Below are 18,905 nucleotides of genomic sequence, written 5' to 3'. Positions count from 1 at the left end.
GGTCCAAACGCGAGTGATCAAATTGCTTCAGTGTGCATTCCATTCATTCTTAGTGGAAGTCCAATAAAAAACATGCCACGCATGCGTAATACTAAATGTTACGGAATGCAGGCGATAACGATCGAAGGTCAAAACGCTTTTGCTCCAACGCTGTGCTTTACCTTAGTTTTATGTTACAGATGGTCACGACATGGGTGACCAAATTGCGTTCTATGCATTCCATTTATTCTTAGTGGAAGCCCAAACGAAAGCTGGCTACATACATGCGACGAATGCGTAATAACAATCTGGAGATTATGATTGCGGGCTCCTCTTGTCGCCCGCAATTGTGGTTGTTTTCTCCCAATACTCCCACTCTTTCTCTAAGGGACAGTGAAGCCTGGCCCCAGTTGTCAAAGCTGAATAGCGCTATCCACCCAGCGGATAAGTACTTGGGAAACCAATTGCGTTATCCACTCGATAGAGATTTATCCATCGGATTGCACTATCCATCTTTTGAACAACCGGGGCAAGGCTAGACCGATCGCTATCGCTCCCCCCTCCCCTCCCCGACGATTGCCAGGCAACGCAAGAGGGAGCCCTGGAAACCAACAATCCAAGATGGCGGATCCTTCGAGTCGTGTGCGTTCAAATAGCGAGTTTAGGGAGCGTTTGATGGAAAAGGTTCAAGTGAATGTTACGGAAACAGGAAAGTTAGCTCAGCAGCTGTTAAAAAGCTCGCGTTCCCATGAGGTAAACTATTAAAATATTTCGTCATTCTGTTTGTAATCGTAGAGGGAGCCCGGAAAGCTAAGGGAGGCTGCAGTTTACCAATCCTCGGGTAATAGCTTATTAAATACAGTCAATTCTCTCGTAAGCGACCACCCTTGGTGCGCAGAAAAGTGGTCGCTTACGAGAGGTGGTCGCTTATTGGAAAACGTATTAAAATAAGCTAAAACTGAGTTGATTAACGTAGTTAGATAAAGATAAATGAATGTTGGTCGTTTCGCCTACAGTCAGGTCGATTCACCTACACGATCTAAGTCGTTTCGCCAACACAGTTGCGCTTGAAGTTCGGTAAGTATTAAACTAAAACAAGTTTAATTTTACCTTTTACCTAGTTCAGACGTTCATCAACCGATCTTTCTTCATTGTTTTCCTAAGTGCAATGCATCAAAAGCAGACATGACATAACACTGGTACGGTTATTTTACTTCACATGATAATGATTAGACACCGGTAAGCTTTACTGTCATTTGTACACTGTTATATTATATGTAGTCCTTCATACGAGACTGTAAAACTTGAAACTTCATTGCAGGCAAAACGACTTAGATCGTGTAGGCGAATCGACCTGAGTGTAGGGGAAACGACTTGTAGACGAAATGACCGGTTTCCAGATAAATTACATCTACCACTTCTTGTAAGCGACCATCCCTCAACCACTTTGCAAATAACCGTTTTGTTTCTCACTCAAACACAGTTTAAAAAGCTTTTTCGTAAGCTACTGCGACCACTTTTAAGGCCAGAAATTTGACTCATTCCTTTGTTTAAGTTTCTGGGAAGCGACCACACGGCACGATCATGTATGATAAGAAAACCATGACTAGAATGTCACAAAAGTTCAATTCCTAATAGCGCTCACCCAGAGTGCTGACAAATACATCGTAGTAACAGTGTAAAAAAAAAAAGAGAAGTTAACTGACTATCAGGATTGCAAAGAGTTGTCCTTTGCGGCTGATCTGTACTCTTGTTGACCTGAGGCTCAAAACACAGAAGTAATCAAGCATTCAAGACTTCGTGGAGAAGCTTTTGAATGGAATCGATTGATTGTAAATTGTAAACATTGTACAGTCTGAACTAGAGTGTAAGCACGTATGTGCACCCTATGTTTCGAATTTTTCCCAGGTTTTTTTCCGTTAAAACTGAATATAAGTGATTTGTGATTAAGAAGTGACAATTTTTAAACTGTATTGTACTTGTTGCTCGTAAAAAAAGTAACTTTGTTTCAGGCATAGGAAACATTGTCTAGCTATGAGAGGTTTGACTGTTCTAGGGAGTTACAGCTAGCTCTTCCAAAATGTGTTAACAGCTGTTTTAAAGTAGCATTATCCAGCCTCTTCACTAATCCTTAATAACAACATCATTTGTACGTGACATATCTGTCCTCTCCTCTGGCCTGGTTACACTGTATATTACAGCTGTTTGGTTTATCCTTCTTGCCTCAGCGTGGGCAGATATAAATTAAGCTTGAATAAGATTGTATATAAATTTCAGACAGTTGAGTTAAGCGACATAAGCATTTGTCACCCATAAGTAACCCATCCCAAGCCTCGTGGCCCTTCTGCCTCTACCAGCAAAATAAATGAAACTATCACTCAGGACAAAGTAGTCTTTGGGAGTTGTAAATACACTGTACAGTACCCTGGTACTTTGTAGTGTCTAGAAAACTCTTTCAAGGTCTGAGATTTCCAGATTTGAGGGGGTCTGAGTTGTTAATTTGTACTTTCCCTATAATTTTGTTTTTTTATGTACATGTATAAGTGTAAAACACTTACAACCATTTTGTGACCTAAGATGGACAGGGGCGGATACAGGATTTTTTTTAGGACATATAGTTGTTTTTTGCAGAATACCAGTTGTATTAAAAAACCGCAGGTCAGCTCAGGGGGGGGGGGGGGTGCACACCCCTTGCACCCTCCCCCTAGATCCGCCCCTGATACAGGTGACCAACTTGACATTCCTTTGATGCTATAATAAATGACAAAATGTTGGGTGGCTTAACTCAACAAAGCTTGATTTAAGTCCTGCATGCCATCCAGGACTGGTAGTTTTTCTTGCTGGGCAAGTTACATAAACTTGTAACTTATTCTGACTTGCTGAATGGGTCGGGTTCTATACAGGCCCTCTTAAATGAAGCCATTTAAAAGGATTTTATGATAATGTGTTCATTTATACATTATTGCAAACTGATCAACTTTGTAATTTATCTCAAGCCAAGATTCTGTGATGGATAGACTTTTTAACATTTCCCTGCCAGTGCCTAAAGCTGCTTCATTTACATGTAGTTAATAGATTAAAAATGTTCAAATGAGGCCTAAACTGCTGTCCAAGCTTTTGCCTATCGACAGCATCATCACCTGATCATGCTGTTGATCACCGAAGGCTTGAATTTTATATTTTTTAAAACAGACAGTAGTTTGAGGCCTCATTTGAACATTTTAATGTTTTAATTACATTATGCTGCTGAAGGACAACAGGGCTGTCATTAAGAGGTGGAAGACTGGGGGATTTCCCCCGGCGACTATGAATGTGGCCCCAGCTACTTTCATAGGAAAATACAATCATGTAGAAGAAAAATAGAACCAAATGAAATCCCTAGCTGTTTTATTCCCCACCTACTTGTTGTGTTTACATGGAAACTTGAAATCTACTGTGAGTGACATCTCTGGACAACTTGAACAGATTATTGCTTCATTTAACCTCGACAATGTTTGCTTTAAAATTTACTGTAGATCCTGACTCAGACTATAAAACAGTTTGTAAGTCAAGAAGGAGCACTTATGAATTCACAAGAGGTATTCTTACATAAATTATGTTTTAAACATCTGTGAGAAGATAAATAAATATAAATACCACAATCAACATACATGTACATAATTAAGAGATCGAATGACCAGTTGCTTGTTAAAGCATTTAAGTAAGGGGTTTGGGGGTTAACTTTTGGGGTTAACTTTTGGTCCAGGGATTTTTTCGGTTTTGTTAGAAGCCCTGGGGACTTAATTGACTTTTAACCTTTGCTTTGGTTTTTTATTTATTTATTTTTTTTGCCCCCATTTGCCCCATTCCCAGCATTTGAAATTGGGAGTACCTCTTTTGTGGTTATATGCCAGGAACAGTTACCAACCTACGCTTGAAAGAGTTAAACTGGATACCGCTGAAGGCATGAAGAACAATCTTGTGGTTAACCTTATTCCATAAAGCAATTCATGGTGATTGCGGCCTGGCTTTTCCAGACTATGTTATGGAGTGCAGAAGACATTTTAAGGAACTCTAGTCAGAACAAGTTTATTGAACTGCTGCCAAATACTGAGACTTATAAGAATCTTTATTTTTGTAGAACTGTCAAGGACTGGAATGTGTTACCGAGTGAAATTGTTAACAATAAGTCTGCGATTGATTGAAAGAAGTTTTATTTGAGCATTTTAGTCAATCATGAATTTAAATATTGTACAATAATTAATACTTTGATATTTTTATTCATTTTATCTTTTACGAGATTTTGTCATTGCTATCATTATTGTTAACTTAATTTTATTTTATTTAGCTAGACATCTTGTGTGATGGAATCCCTATTGCAAGACTAGAAATTTTTGAATGAAGGTTGAATGTCAAAAATGTGTTAAATGGATACTTGAGGGACAGTAATTCATTGTCAAGGAGGCTGACATACTGATACAGTCGTTATTATTAAAAGATGCATAGGTAAATGTTGACAGAATAATATTTTCTTTTTTAGCAACTGAAACACTGTGAAAAGGTCATCACAGACATGCAAAAACAGTAAGACAAATACTCTGTTTAATATTAACATTATAACTTATTACTTTCATTGAGCATGTTATTTGAATGTTTTCACTTAAAGAAGGAAACATGTACATGTATGCAAAAAAATTAATGTGATTGTGTATTTTGTTGTATGAAGAGATATACGCACAACTAACTTCAGTTTACCCATGATAATAGACCTATTCGGCTAACTCAATGTTGTACCCAATTCAAACCCTTTGGGAGTAAAACGTTTTGTTTCAGGAATTTCCACATCATTTAAATGTGAATGCCACATTATAATGCAAATACAATACACAAAGAATCTTAACCAGTTAGCCAAATAGGTCTATGACCATTAACAAGGTCTTTTGTTTTACACAATTAAACTGTCCTTTAGTTAACCTGCTCTAGCTCAGTCAGTATTTTTTTTTACCGAGCAAGAAGTTCACTTACAGGGATAATTCATTTGAAAGACGTTTTGTAATCATCTTTTTGTTTGCGTTGTTTATCTTTGTTCTTTGCTGAAAAAAACTTAGAAAATCAGATGTAATATACCATAACTGGTGTTGCTGCTCATTGATTTTCCACTTTTTGAGCTTGATGGTGGCATGATGAATCTACTTTGAGATCTATTGAAAACCATTCTGTGAATGTGCTTGATCATCCAGGTTAATGGAAGTGTTTTTTTTTATTTTAAGGTTTGGGGACATTCAACATAGGTATGACCAATCTGTTCCTACAGAAATTAAATAATTATTATAGAATTAATAAGAATATGGTACAATTATAGTTAATGTAAATTTGTTAAAATCATGATTTTTTTCAACTGAAATATAAATTGGTTAATTTTATTACTATCTTTTTTCTTTGAATAGGCCTCTTTCCCAGTGTCTGTGAATACCCACAGTTGAAAAATATTGCTTACACTTCCTGGCAAACTCAACTTTTGTTAAAAGCTAAGGAAACAAAGACAAGACAAAAATTGGATTTCAATGCATGCTTTAAATCTGATAAAAACATAGCTGTATATTTCGTGGATGTTTTCAAAAAATGTTATGCTACAGTTCTCTGAATTTACTGGATGTCTTGTAAAGTTCTTATATTTTAAAAACCTCAGATTTTTAATTTACATATACATTTTTCAAATACAAAAAATAAATATGTAAAAAGGTTTTTAAAGTACATGTATAAGAATTTTGAACACATCCAGTTAATTTCTTTTACTGTTGTATTATTCTGTTCAACTCCAGCTGCTTTTTCTTCAGTTTACAGACAGTCAACAGAATTAGTGAACAACTTGAGCCACCACACAGGTTAGTTGGTGTTCTTATTTTTCCTGGCATCATTTTTCACATTGTACAGTATCTACTAGCCTGAATAAACACCTGACATTTTTCGTGATGCCACAACTGGTTTCCCTGGTCATAAAAGGAGGTCTGAGAAACAAGCACAAATGGAGAAAAGAAGAGCTGTGGAAACCTTGGTTTTCCATAAGCTCACAATTGAACAATGTACATTCAAGTGCTGCACCAAACTGTCGAAAAAATATGGTTGAAACCAGATCCTCTAACAACATGAAAATGACATAACATACATGTATTGTATGTATTACTTTGGTTTATAGTTTCATAAAGCAATGATGTAATATTATTTTAAATTACATGTACATGTGGCAGTCAGAACACTTTGCGTGCCCCCCTTTCATGCTCTATTAAAACTAACCATACATATTTTTAAAATTCATAGTGCTTATTGTAAGATGTTAATATTGAAGTGATAACAAAAATGCAAGAGAAGGAGGGTGCATGATTACATAAAGCTTGAAGCTGAAAGAGTGTGTATAAAATTAATGTGAGCCAGCGAGTCATGCAGTCCATTGAAGAATCATTGAAAAAACACCATAAAAATCAAAAACAGTAATACGGAAAACATTAACTGAAGGCTAACCGTTGTAAATAAGCGTTTAACCCTAAACAGCGCTTAACCCTAGCCCAAAAATGAGTGCTTAACCCTAATCCGTAAAATGAAAGCTTAACCCTAATCTGTACAATGAGTGCTTAACCCTAATCAGTATAATGAGTGCTCGACTCCTCATCTATAAATTGGCAGTTTTTACTTGTGTTTCCTTTTTTTTTACCGATGCCTTGCGTGACTTGCATGGCTCGCTGGCTCGCAGTTTGTCAAGACCCAAGCTGAAATAAATCTTAACACTTGACTATTTTTGTTGAAGGTACAGAAAACACAGCAGAGGTATTTTTCTTGCTTTTTTATGGTCTGAATTCTGTTTGGTATCTGAGTTTGATTTTATTAATAATTATTACAAAATTTGGGAAGAGAAACGCTTCTTCGCTTGATTTTGATTTGCAAATGTAAACTTTGACCAAAGATTGAAACATAATCCTTAATTGGTATGATATGGCATCTTTTAACATTAAAGTTAAGAACGTGGGTGAAAAAGGTATTACAATAACACTTGAGAAGAAAACAAAATAAAATAAAACAAAACCAAAAAAGCAACAACAACAAAAAACAACAACAACAAAAAAACATAGAAATGAACTGGCAAATTTTTTATTTTTGTATAACCTATTATAATAATAAATTGAAAAAATTCCTCAATGATAGACATTGAAAAACGTTTACCACTGAATTATATTAACAGTTTCAATAATTTTTTCTAATAAAATATATTACAACAATCTGTTGTTGAGTTAAATACTCCTGTGTAGGCTTTCCAGTTAATACTCCTTGATAGTCTAGCTATGCGTACAGGCACCGTACTAACCATTTTAAACAAGAATTGTGACAGTTCTCTCACATTTGTTGGTTAAGAGCCATTGTTTATTTTTCTTGAAGCTTTCTTGATTCAGTGTTAAAATTTTAATAACTGTTGTAAAGAGAAAAAACGAATTGACCACAATTTTCACACTTCTGTTATAATGTTGCTGTGGTATGAACATTTTATGACATCATTGATCCTTAATCTATTAGAGGGTAGGAAATGAGACATTCTGGTAGAGATCTGTGTTACGGTACCTGTACACATTCTAATCAACTCAACTATGCAGGGCTGTTTTATTATTGCATTTATCAGTTACAATAGTAACCTTTAGATGTAAGTAGACTGTGTGATTTTAAGCATCCCAAACAGCTCTCCACTTGTTGCTTACTGCTGGCTGTATACAGACTGTAGTAGGTAAGAGGCTACTGTAGATCATATTATTCAGGAAATAACAGTCACATTGTCAAAGCTAAAGATCCCCAATTAATTATCAGGTTTAAAATTATGTAAACACTGATTTACCATACATGTACTCGGTCAGTATTGGATTGTCCAGGTCAAAACTCAGACCTCTCTGTCGAGATATGCTGTGTGTCCCCAGCAGCAGAGTCTCGAGAGGCTGCTGGGCTTAATCACAGACTACCTTTGACAGAGATGACTGTAGTTATAATCACAAGTGTATTATCCTTGAGGCAACTTTAATTTCGTTATTTACCTGACTGTTGTACTACATTTTGGTGTAAATGGAATTACAGTTATAGGTAAACATAACCCCACCATGCTAATTCGACACCAAAATACAGAAACCTGGGTCTTTCCTTTGTAGATAAATAAGACATGTTTAACAAAATAAATAGAATTAAAACCTTCTTAATGCATGGGGGATTTGATTGTACTTCTTTAAGCAGACAATAATATTAGCCACTGAATGTCTGTGTTGTGGTTTAATATTGTATTTTCATTTGTTTGATAATTAATATCATAAAAAAGCTTTACGCAAAAGAAAGGCAAGGGCATAGTGACTGTATGCCAGTATGAAAGTGTATATTTCAAATAAATAATAATATTGTAGAAGATATTAACAGAAAAGATAGATTATTCCTTCTTGTAATCGTTTTTCACATTAACGAAAAATTAACACGCGTGGTCATTTGCATGTCTCGGGCGTTTTGCTTGACTGACCAAGAAAAAAGAGAGACTGCTCATAGTCTAGGTAACCTACAGTGTACATCTTAATGATGATGATGATGATGATGATTATTAATTAATTAATTAAGCTCTTAAATTTTTGCATTGCTCTATAAGTCCATTTTATGATACTGTTTAAACATACAATGTACATGTATGCAAACAGTTTTCCACAAAAATCATTTTGATCAAGTTGTGCAATTACTTGTGTTTATAATGCATCAACTGGAATTTTGCTTTTGTTCAGATAAGAAGGGAAGAATGTGATGATGAAACCCGCTGGCCCAGCTTTTGAATGCATCATCCCCTGTGTTGCTGATGGCAGGATTGTAGTTCTTCAAGCAGTTCATAATATTACATTATACTAGTCCATCATAAAGTGACAATGCTTGTACAATGGATGGATCTGACTTTGAACCTTCACGGAACTCTTCCTCTGACAACTTGCCATCTTCATTCTAAAATGGAAAAAAGCTGGCCTCTTAAAGAAAAAAACATTGTAAAATTTCTGATACTGGCAGGTCAAACAGGGATAAAACCTTTATCACAGACAGCAGCTGAGCTGGCAACTGTCATCAATGCCTCAGTCCCTTTTTCCACAACAGAAAACTGAGATCACTGTTGGTCACCTCTAGTAACATACTTTTTGGCACTTTCAACTGCTTTTGAAACCAAGCAAGATAAACTTAAGCCATGGAAGCAAATAACCCCGTTGACATCATCCCTCTTCATGGACATAAAAACTATGGACCATTCCTCCGCTGCAGGGATCTACATGTATGAGACCCATTCCCTGCAGGAAAATTAACTCAGTACAAGCTCCAAACAAGTTTTTGAACAGGGAATGTATGGAAGACCAAAAAAAGACCTGCTCAAGTGAATCAACAATGTGTTTTGTGTTGTTTAATAACAGCTGATTTTGTGAATCAATCAGGCATCAAAACTTGAACTTCGCCTTTTTGTCTTGTCATTGAGGACACCAAATTAGGCTGCTATTGAAGACAGAACTTTTATTTCTATGTGGTCGTCTGAGCTATGTGTACTTCAAGCTGTTTGTGAGGCAAAGGAAGTATCTTATTTTTCCTCGATCAGTGATTATAAAAATAATCAATTTGAAGATCCAGTGGTATTATACACTTAATGTCAGATCCCGAGGGAAACAGTTAGTTTTGTTTTCCCGAGAGTCCTGATGTTTCCCGAGACGAGGTCGAGGGAAACATCGAGGGAAAACAATTATACTTCTAGACTTTCACTTCAACAGCATCAAGAGAATAACCGGAGCGAACCAAAACAGTCGACTTGGTACTTATAGCAACACAAATTTAATTCTCAAAACCACTGAATGAATGATTTACAAAGTACCTTCCTTATATTATCTGCATCATTTTCCTCCACTAGCTGCTGTTTCTCTTCTGGTAACTTCTTGGATAACTTTAAAAATCGTTGCTTTTTAGCTTGAGGCTTCGTGTTTGTGTTGTTGTGTTCATTCACGAAAAAGAAAACTGGCAGGACCTGGCAGTATTTTTCCCGCCTTTTGTCACGCCACTTTCCACCATGCTTTGATCACGAGCCGTAATGTAGCCCGAGTGGGGTACATTGCTTAGTGTATCACGATCGGGATACATTTGATTTTAGTCAAGGCCACGTGACCAAGAATCAACCAATGGCAGTCCACGTTTAGTTGAGTGAAAGTCTAGGAATATAATAAGTATAATTGTTGACATCCTACTTCTCAGGCAAGATTTCTGCCAATAAATATTGGGCTAGCTTTGCCATAGATATTTCTGCTTTTTGTTGTTCTTGTTGTTGTTGGTGTCTAATTATTGGATAATAACAAATGTTTGAGTGCCAGTACTGTCTGTTATTGTGTAATTCATTAATAGCCCTCAGTTTGACATCATTAAAGGGAAAGGTGCAGTAAGTATAGTGGCTTACAGTGTCCATTTGACTAAATATTCGGTTGACTCTCTTCTCGGGTGTGTCCTCATCCTCTGGCAATTTAACCATACTGGCCTTTGATGAAAATAATAATATTAAATATTACAGTTAAATACTGGACAACTTTTAAAAACCAGTACTTCCTGTGATATCATTATTCTTAAAATTCATGTTGTTTCACCAGTTATTGTTTTAATTTTATCAGTGGTCTATTCTGAGAAATATCTAGAGTGAACTAAGCTGCCAGTGTTCACAGTTTTAAAAGGCTCTAAAGGTTGATCTCAATCTAGTGGTACATGAGCAAGCAACCTCCAGGCAGGTACATTTACTAACTAATCAGTTCAAAATTTGAAGTCAAGTAGGTTGGTGGCTGCTTACTTGAGATGTTTTGGAGTTAATGTTTCCTTAATTGGCTAGGGCAAAAAACTTTGCCAGCCGGGAGGCAATTAATTAAAAAAACATCTAGTTGTTTTTAAGTATTATATATGTCAGCAGAAAAATACTGTTTGGTGAGTTATCTGATTGGAAAGATTGCATGTAAATGAGGCCTTTAACTTGAGTCGCCAGAGTTTCTTGGCAGGTTGTGCCTTACTGCTCTGGCTTCTACTGATATGTTTCAGTGGCGGATCCAGGGGGAGTGTCCAGGGGGGTCCAGACCCTCCTATTAGACCTAACGCTTGTTTGAGACTGAAAATTTTACATCAACAGGATTGTATATCACTTTTTAACTGGCTGATATTTGCTGATGAAAAGCGCATTGCATTTTGGTACTAAACTTAATTGCAGGGATATTAAAAAATGTAATTGTTTTTGGGTACCCTTCTATGATCTGTTTGCCTCTGCTCTCGCAAAGCAGTATTTCCCACGCCAACGGCAAGTTGGCATTCACAGATTGTGAAACACGTGGTCTTGATCTCTGCTTTCTCAGCTGGTCAACAATTATGGCGACAACTTGGCTTATAACCTCTTTCTATGGTGTGGAGGGTGTGGAGGAGAAGCACTTCGCCACCAACACATTCAACAGTCCTTTCTGAACCAAAGTTTGGACCCCCCCCAATAAAAAATATCCTGGATTTGCCCCTGTGTTTAAGGGTATGATGTATGTGTAGCCAAACTTTCTACTCTCTCTTAGTGGAAGGAACATTAAAAAACAAGTTAAATATAACATACAACCATCTTGTAAATGGAATCAACTATATGAAGCATTTCTGCCTTTGTTATGTAGCCATCATCATCCAGGTCATACAGTTTAAACGCCCCTGCAGGAAATTGATAGATATAGATGTATGTACTGTTACTCAATACTATCAGGTATGTTAATGATTTAGTTAATATAATATTATAATGTTTGTTTCCCGGGTTGTGGGGGGGGGGGGGGGGGTGTATATAAAAGGGTAAGGCGTTGGTCCTTGGGGCGGAACCCGGGAGGGGGGGCAGGTACTTGGGTTAATTTTTGCTGGGTATGTGACGCTGGCCTCTCAGAGCCCCTACCCCATTATAGTCGATTTTGTGGCCAATTATAGATCCCATCTTAGTCACTTGGGCAAATATGTAATTTTCGCGATCCCAACTCGGTCACCTTCAATTTTTATGAGATGACCCATTTTTTAGATTGAATGAAGAACACTTTACTTTTTATTAACACAACAAACCTTCTGGTACGCTTGCTAACTGTAAATATGAAGAACTGTCTTACCCCCAAAAATCCGAAAATGTGTAACCCCATTCTAGTAACTCTAATGAAAATGCGACCCCATTATAGTCAATTCAGTCATGAAAATGTGACCCAATCCAGTGGCACATCTCCACTAGCCTCTTATAAGGAAGTACCCCCCCCCCACCCCCGGGGTGGAGCGTCCCAATTTAAATTTTTTGTGGAGTACCCCTGAGGTACCTTGCTACGTGATGTTGTATTTGTGATTGTCTCTGTCGCAGATTCAATACACCTGTAGTCTTTTTTGTTTCAAGGCCATGATGTCACTTGTTGAGTGACTGATCACCCTGACAGGGATATACTGACTTCCCATCTTGCTCAGGATAAATTATAAATTAAATTTTAGAGTGAAATAAATGACTGATGCCCAGTTTTTGTATTACTTACATTTCAGCTTTTCATCAATACTCCCTCTCGAAGTTACTGATAAAGCACAGATAAACTCTTTGAATTCAATGGTCCCATCCTGTACACAAAGTCACAGAGATCAATAACTTCTTACTGACTGTTGTTTTAAAATGTTAACAGTGAGTTATAAATGGCTGCAATCCTGACCAGGGCAAGCAAAATAATCTAGATGTGTGTACAACATACCCGATGGTCAAGGTTTCTGAAAAGGTTGCTGTGTATAACCCCCCACGGGGGAGGGGTACTCAATGTAATGGCCCATACCTTTTTCATATATGAAGGGGTAGGGAAATCTGTCATTTCAGTCCATAAAAAGGCCGGAAACTGCTAACAGTTGCATTTTATGGCGGTGAAAAAGTTGAGAAAACGTTCTGGTTTTAAGATTTATTCATATTTAGATTAAGGGCAGTACATTTACATCAGTTGAAAAGGATGCAAAATTCTAAACTAGGTATGTGAAAGGGGTACCATTTTTCAAAATAGACAGGTATGTGGAAAGGGTACCTTTTTCTGTCAAAAGCGATATATAACAGGGTAACATGACGGGTTGGACCTTGGGGTGGAGGCTCCATTATAAAACTTTTTTGAGTAACTTCTCCTCAGGATATAACCATTCCTAAAACCATTTTACAAGGGGCATTTCTTTGATCCCACACCACACCCATGTCCATACATGTGTTTTAAGTTCACAATCTGTCAAAAAAAAAAAAAAATTAAATTCCACATAATGTAGTTGGCCAATTCCGTCCTATTTATGTTAGAAATAAAGCTAATATTTTAATATTACCCCTACAAAAAGTCATGTCCAATAATTTATTTCTTAGAGTGATAACTGTTCTTAAAAATGCAGTACCTCATTTTACTTTTTGTTAAAAAGAATGCATTAAATTAAATTTAACTTTAATTTTTTTCATAGTACAGGGCAATAATCATATCATAAAATTTGTTTGGTTGCTTCACACGTTTCATTCTATGTCTGATTCCCGTTTGAAGGTCTATAAATGTCCGGTGATTTTATACTGCCGTCTAAAAGCACGTTCATATTGACACGAAAATCGAAAGGAAATTAGAAATATAAGACTAGTGTTCTTGAAATTTAGACATAACTTAATTAAAAAATATTATTTTGTCACCGCGACATTGTTTCACTGTCGTATTAATTAATTCTGAAGCTGATCAGACCATGTACATGATGTAGATTCTTGGCACACCAGAATAACCATTCCATAATATCTGACGAGAAATTTGTAACGTTTTTTTATATATTAGACTGAGAGTCAATTAATTTAATCTCTCCTTCGAAATTATATTTCCACGAACTCAAATAATCTGGCATTTATAAGTCCATATGCCAGTTATAAACATGTCATTTTCCGCAAGTAAAAATCTTGGATTAGATACCTTTTTAGAGGCAGAAAAACTGTAGTTCGAATAAACTACAACCTTTGTAATATGAGACAAGGTAGGTGCAGACGACGAGAACATCACGGAAAAGAATTTTTAATCGCGTCGGTCTGCGGAGTAAAATTTATACATTCGAACTAACATGTAGCATAATTAATTTACTAGCGATTATCCATTGAAGTCTGCGTGTTGCGGGCTGTTTGAGAAATTTTTCTGCTTAATTTCAGTCACATTTTGATAATAGCGGGCGGTTTTTCCGCGAATTATTTCCTTTAATAAAAGCTGCTTAAGTCTGCCAATCTAGACCATCGCTTGCCAGCGATGATCGTGTCTACTTAATGACAACCATGGCTTTTAACGCTCTTCTTTTGCGACATTTTAACGCTAAATTCTCTCTTTAAAAGTCGCTATTTTGAGCGTAATCAAATACACTGCCACGAATTATATACAGTACACAAGTTATATTTTAGCTTTATACAGTACGTACTTGCCTTATTTTCATCAAACACGTTAAAGACAAAAGAAGCGAACTTTGAAGGGTCACCATAGGGAAAGAACTGTTTGTATATTTTCTGAAACTCCTATTGCGAAAAAAAGGAAAGAAAGAATAACATCCATATATTAGAATAGCCGCAAGGCTTAATTTAATTGTACTCTAGTCGATATAATTGTTAATTGGCAGATTCCGTCTAGATCCATTGACATGTACATGTAGAAAGAAAAACATGTTAATTTCAATACTGAAATATTTTTGCCAAGACATTTAAACGTGCTGTGAATTTTACTTACTAATTCATTAAGGTTTCCTGATGGGCAGTCTTTTAGGAATCCTTTGTACCTGAGGGAGACAATCGAATCACAAATCCGTAAGCACTTTTGCCAGCAGCTCATGAATTTAATTAGAACCATCTGCATGCTTAAAACTCACCATTGCTGGAGTTCCTTCTCATTGACTAAGGAAAAAACGAAATGGGGAGGAATAATCGAGTTAATAAGGACACTTAGTAATATTACAATTCAGCGCACAAGGTCGAAGTAATGCAAATTATTGAGCCTAGAGAAATCTTAAGAAAGCTGTTTGACGATCTGATGTCTGTCAGCGAGGATTCGTTATATCCATTCGCTCAGAGTAGATAAATAAGAAAGACTTACAGTATGTCTTATGAACAAGCTCTCGGACCAGTTCTGGTTTTAGTTTGGAATTTTTCTGCCCCATTTCACTCAAAGGAAGGAATAATCAAAACTTCGTTCCAGCCGATCAAACATTCTCAGCCTTAGCTGAGAAATGTCGAGTTGAGTAATGTCATTTAATTTATGCGTGACCAGATTATCGTTTCCATGGTGAATGCGTTACTAGTCTATACAGTATTGTGTGAAAATTATTTGTTCATTTGAAGTTATTTTTTAAAAAAATTAAATCGTTGATCATAAAAATACGCTGCATCTTTTGAAGCCCTTCTTGTTACTTTTAAAGCTGTGAGAATTTTAACCTGGTTGGCCGCTTTCATGTATCTTTTTCCACAGTTCACAGTTGATTAGCATCAAATGTATCTCATCATGTGTCATACAAATTGAAGGCAATTAAAATCCGATCATTTTTTGTATATTAAATTATTTACTCGTAAAAAAAATCAAAGGAATCGGAGGCACTTTTTGCCTCGGCCTCAGGTTGTTGTGAATTTGAATTATCGTAACCTTACGGGCTAAGCTTATACCGACAATTTTGTACGAAGAAAATAGACGAGACGCGCGATCGGCAACGACTCGAAGTTGTAACACCAGCCTGCAACACTACAAAAATCGTGGTCACAACACTAATGAAATGCGTATTTTATTCTCCTTTTCATATTTTTCATTTATTTGTCAGTCTGCCAGTTATAGTCGTTGCTTTATTACTGTGGTCTTCAGGTTTAAAAAAGTATGAACAATTCTTTAACCGGCCATTCCTTCCAGCAATCATCAAAACTGTGTGAACAAAGTAACATGATACGTTACCATTGGAATGAAACTTCCCGCTGTGATATGTTATCTACAGCATGAAATTTAATGGTAAATACTTGGAAAATTCGAATCCGGTGGCAGATCTAGAAAGCTGCTAACAAATTCTCAATTGGTCAAGCCTTGGTTTACTGTGTTTTTCAACGTTTAGTTGCGGTGTTACCGAAAAAATATAGGACCACAAAATGGAGACTTCTAAGGATCAGATCACTTCCTGGTTGAAGAATAGTATTAAACTTTCAATTTAAATACTTTAGCCAACAGGAAAGTGCTATTTTGCTCTATTATTGTCCAGCTAGTAATTCCTTGAATAGTGGATTGTAAGGAAAAATAATTTCAAACTATATCGTCGAATCCAATGCTTGTCGGACAAGATAACCGTGAATAAATTATGAATGCACGCACCGAATCACGCGGCGGAGCATATCACACGCAATGCAGGGGCGGAGATTTTAGTTCCCGGGGGGTACTTGAGAAAGTTTTATACGGGAAGGCTTTGCCCTGAGGTCCAGCCCCTTAGATATTTTTTAACTGAAAAGGTACCCCTTTCACACGCTCTGGCGGTGGGGCGGGAAAGGTAAGGAGAGCATGGAGAGAGCTTGCAACTACGTCTCTGGAATTTGAATTCCACTTTCAATTCCCCTGTGGCTCTCCGTCGACTGGGCTGTCAGATTTCCGCCAATCAGCGCGAGGGGGAAACGAGCGTTAAGGTAAACAAACATTGAAAAACCACGTTCCAAGGGTAATGACGTCATGACTAATGTCAACAAGTCAAGTCAAGTCAAGTAACTTTATTTACACTCGGTAAAAACATCAGGCATATAACTGTTATAAAATTCTAAAGCTATTCTTATGAAATATATACATATAACCTACGATCTAACCTATATAATAATATGATAATAAATATAATATAAAATAGATATACATATAATATTGATAATAAATAAATAAATAATAAATAGTATATAAATTAAGTTAGCCTGTTTTCCATGGATGCCTAGTGTATACTATTTGAAGAATTCCTTGCAGCCAGATTTAAAAGTGTGTATGGATTCTGCTTGCCGAAGAGTCGAAGGCAAACCGTTCCATAAGACCGCCCCGCTATAACGAAAACCATTTTTAAGATAATTGGTGCGGGGGAGAGGGACATCAAATTTATTAGAGGAATCTCTTAAGAAATAATTCGAAACACGGTTTACAAATCTATCCTGTGAATATTCAGGCGCTAAACCGTGAGTACATTTGTAAACCATGTCTACTGTGTGGAGTTCACAACGACGAGCAAGTTGAGTCCAATTTAACTAGTCAGTGTAATTCAAAATCCTGGCAGCGCGATTTTGGAGCTTCTGCCACTCCAGAAATACGATAACATACCATAATGCTCTTTGTTTGTCACCCCCAAAATTTGCATAAGCATTGTTTTCAGATTTTGGGGTGAGAAACAAAGAGCATTATGGTATATTATGGTATATTCGGTTGCCCAGCAGTTATTCCACACCGTCACAATAACCAAAGTGTGGCTGGATGATCGAATTGTACGCTCAAATTAAGGTTCCGGAGGAATGAAAGGACGACAGCGCTTTAGGGCACCAATGCCCGAAGCTACTTTTTCAGAGATTTTAGTAATGTGTGTATTCCAGGAAAGATGCGCGTCGACGTGGACCCCAAGAGATTTGGTAGAGGCAACTTGAGAGATTGGGAAATTACCAATCGCAAGAGCAGGAGATCGGTGAAGATAGAATCCTTAACCTTTGCCGAGACCCAGTCACCATGAATTCAGTTTTGGATTTATTTAGAGTCAGTTTGTTGGCCACTAACCAATCGCTAATGCTGGAAAGGTCATGGTTTAGACTACACTCTATAACTGAGATCAGGGTCTCTACCGGCAAGTGTCAACTCCGCCAATCAGCATTTCGCATCGACTTTTTCGATGCAGATATTTATTCAAATTGCAGATCGAGACGTAGTTGCAAGCTCTCCTTCTTTTTCCCCACCCCACCGCCCGAGTGCCCCGGAGAGCTTGTTCGCAGGCTAGGAACTTTGGACCCCTTGTCTCTTTTGATGAACTGTCTTTGAAACATGAAAAAATCAAAAACTCGGAACGTTCTCTTGACTCTTCTTGCAGCAAAAAATGCACCTGTTAGCCCGCCTTTTGGCTATTTTACAGACCGAAATGAGAGACTTTCCTACCCTTTTAATACCTGAAGCCCTGAAACTGAAGTTACCCCTTTCGCAAGGAGCCTCCCTGTATAGGCCATCTTAGTGAGTACCCCCCGGGTTTCATTCATCTCAGCTCATTGGTTCGCAGTCTACGCGCATTCCTACCCCTTTTCATGCCGATTACACACCTCAATACAGCAGCTCCTGATCCGACTTTTTATACAGTTCATGCAGAATTAAGGTAAATTCCGACGGTAACGCCAAAAAAAGGGAAATTCACTAGAAGAGAACCCGGAGTCTTCACCGATGTGGTAGAGATGCCAGAAAGCTACGTAGTCTCGAATATTTTAATGCTGGTCTCGGCGTGTCGGTTTTACCAGAAAAGGTTTAGAATCACTTTCACCGTAAACATCAGGTTCAAGTTGGCAATTTCTCAAATTAGGAGATAAGCCGATAAAAACTGCACGTCCAAAATTATCCTCACATCGATGAACATGTCATGAAACTACTTCAGTATGTTTGTGGAGAGTAATGAACAGACAGCAAACGACTAGTATATGTGATGTAAAGGGAAAACGTGCATGTCACGGGGCTCTAATTGACGTTTGTCGTAAACTTGATTTTAAAGTTTTCTACAGTGCCACCCCTGTACGTTGCGAGGGGGTGTCTAACTGTCACACGCAGAACTTTGTCACAACATTCCTTTTGTTTTTGACATGTTAAGGCTCTTTTACGCAAACAGAACCCAACACTTGGCTGAAAATGCTGGTGTCTTTATGT

The 18,905-nt window shown here is 37.2% G+C and overlaps 2 protein-coding genes across 2 annotated transcripts; one reads left to right on the top strand and one right to left on the bottom strand.

The window, feature by feature from the left end:
- Positions 1–569: 569 nt before the first annotated feature.
- LOC140938534 (BLOC-1-related complex subunit 7-like) lies at positions 570–8,834 on the top strand. The gene is made up of 6 exons (XM_073388017.1): positions 570–732; positions 3,495–3,557; positions 4,499–4,542; positions 5,229–5,249; positions 5,796–5,843; positions 8,748–8,834. The coding sequence occupies exons 1-6, from the start codon at positions 601–603 to the stop codon at positions 8,749–8,751; spliced, it is 312 nt and encodes a 103-aa protein (XP_073244118.1). The 5' UTR covers positions 570–600; the 3' UTR covers positions 8,752–8,834.
- On the bottom strand, positions 8,820–15,267 carry LOC140938533 (neuronal calcium sensor 1-like). The gene is made up of 8 exons (XM_073388016.1): positions 15,117–15,267; positions 14,893–14,917; positions 14,754–14,802; positions 14,456–14,545; positions 12,540–12,618; positions 11,609–11,697; positions 10,436–10,513; positions 8,820–8,958 (listed from the first exon to the last, which is right to left on the bottom strand). The coding sequence occupies exons 1-8, from the start codon at positions 15,178–15,180 to the stop codon at positions 8,860–8,862; spliced, it is 573 nt and encodes a 190-aa protein (XP_073244117.1). The 5' UTR covers positions 15,181–15,267; the 3' UTR covers positions 8,820–8,859.
- Between the last annotated feature and the right edge of the window lie 3,638 nt (positions 15,268–18,905).

The sequence above is a fragment of the Porites lutea genome, chromosome 5 (genome assembly GCF_958299795.1).
Source record: "Porites lutea chromosome 5, jaPorLute2.1, whole genome shotgun sequence".
In the NCBI taxonomy this organism is placed as follows: domain Eukaryota; kingdom Metazoa; phylum Cnidaria; class Anthozoa; order Scleractinia; family Poritidae; genus Porites; species Porites lutea.
Note: the sequence above shows the minus strand (reverse complement) of the source record. Positions and strands in the feature narration are given on the sequence as shown.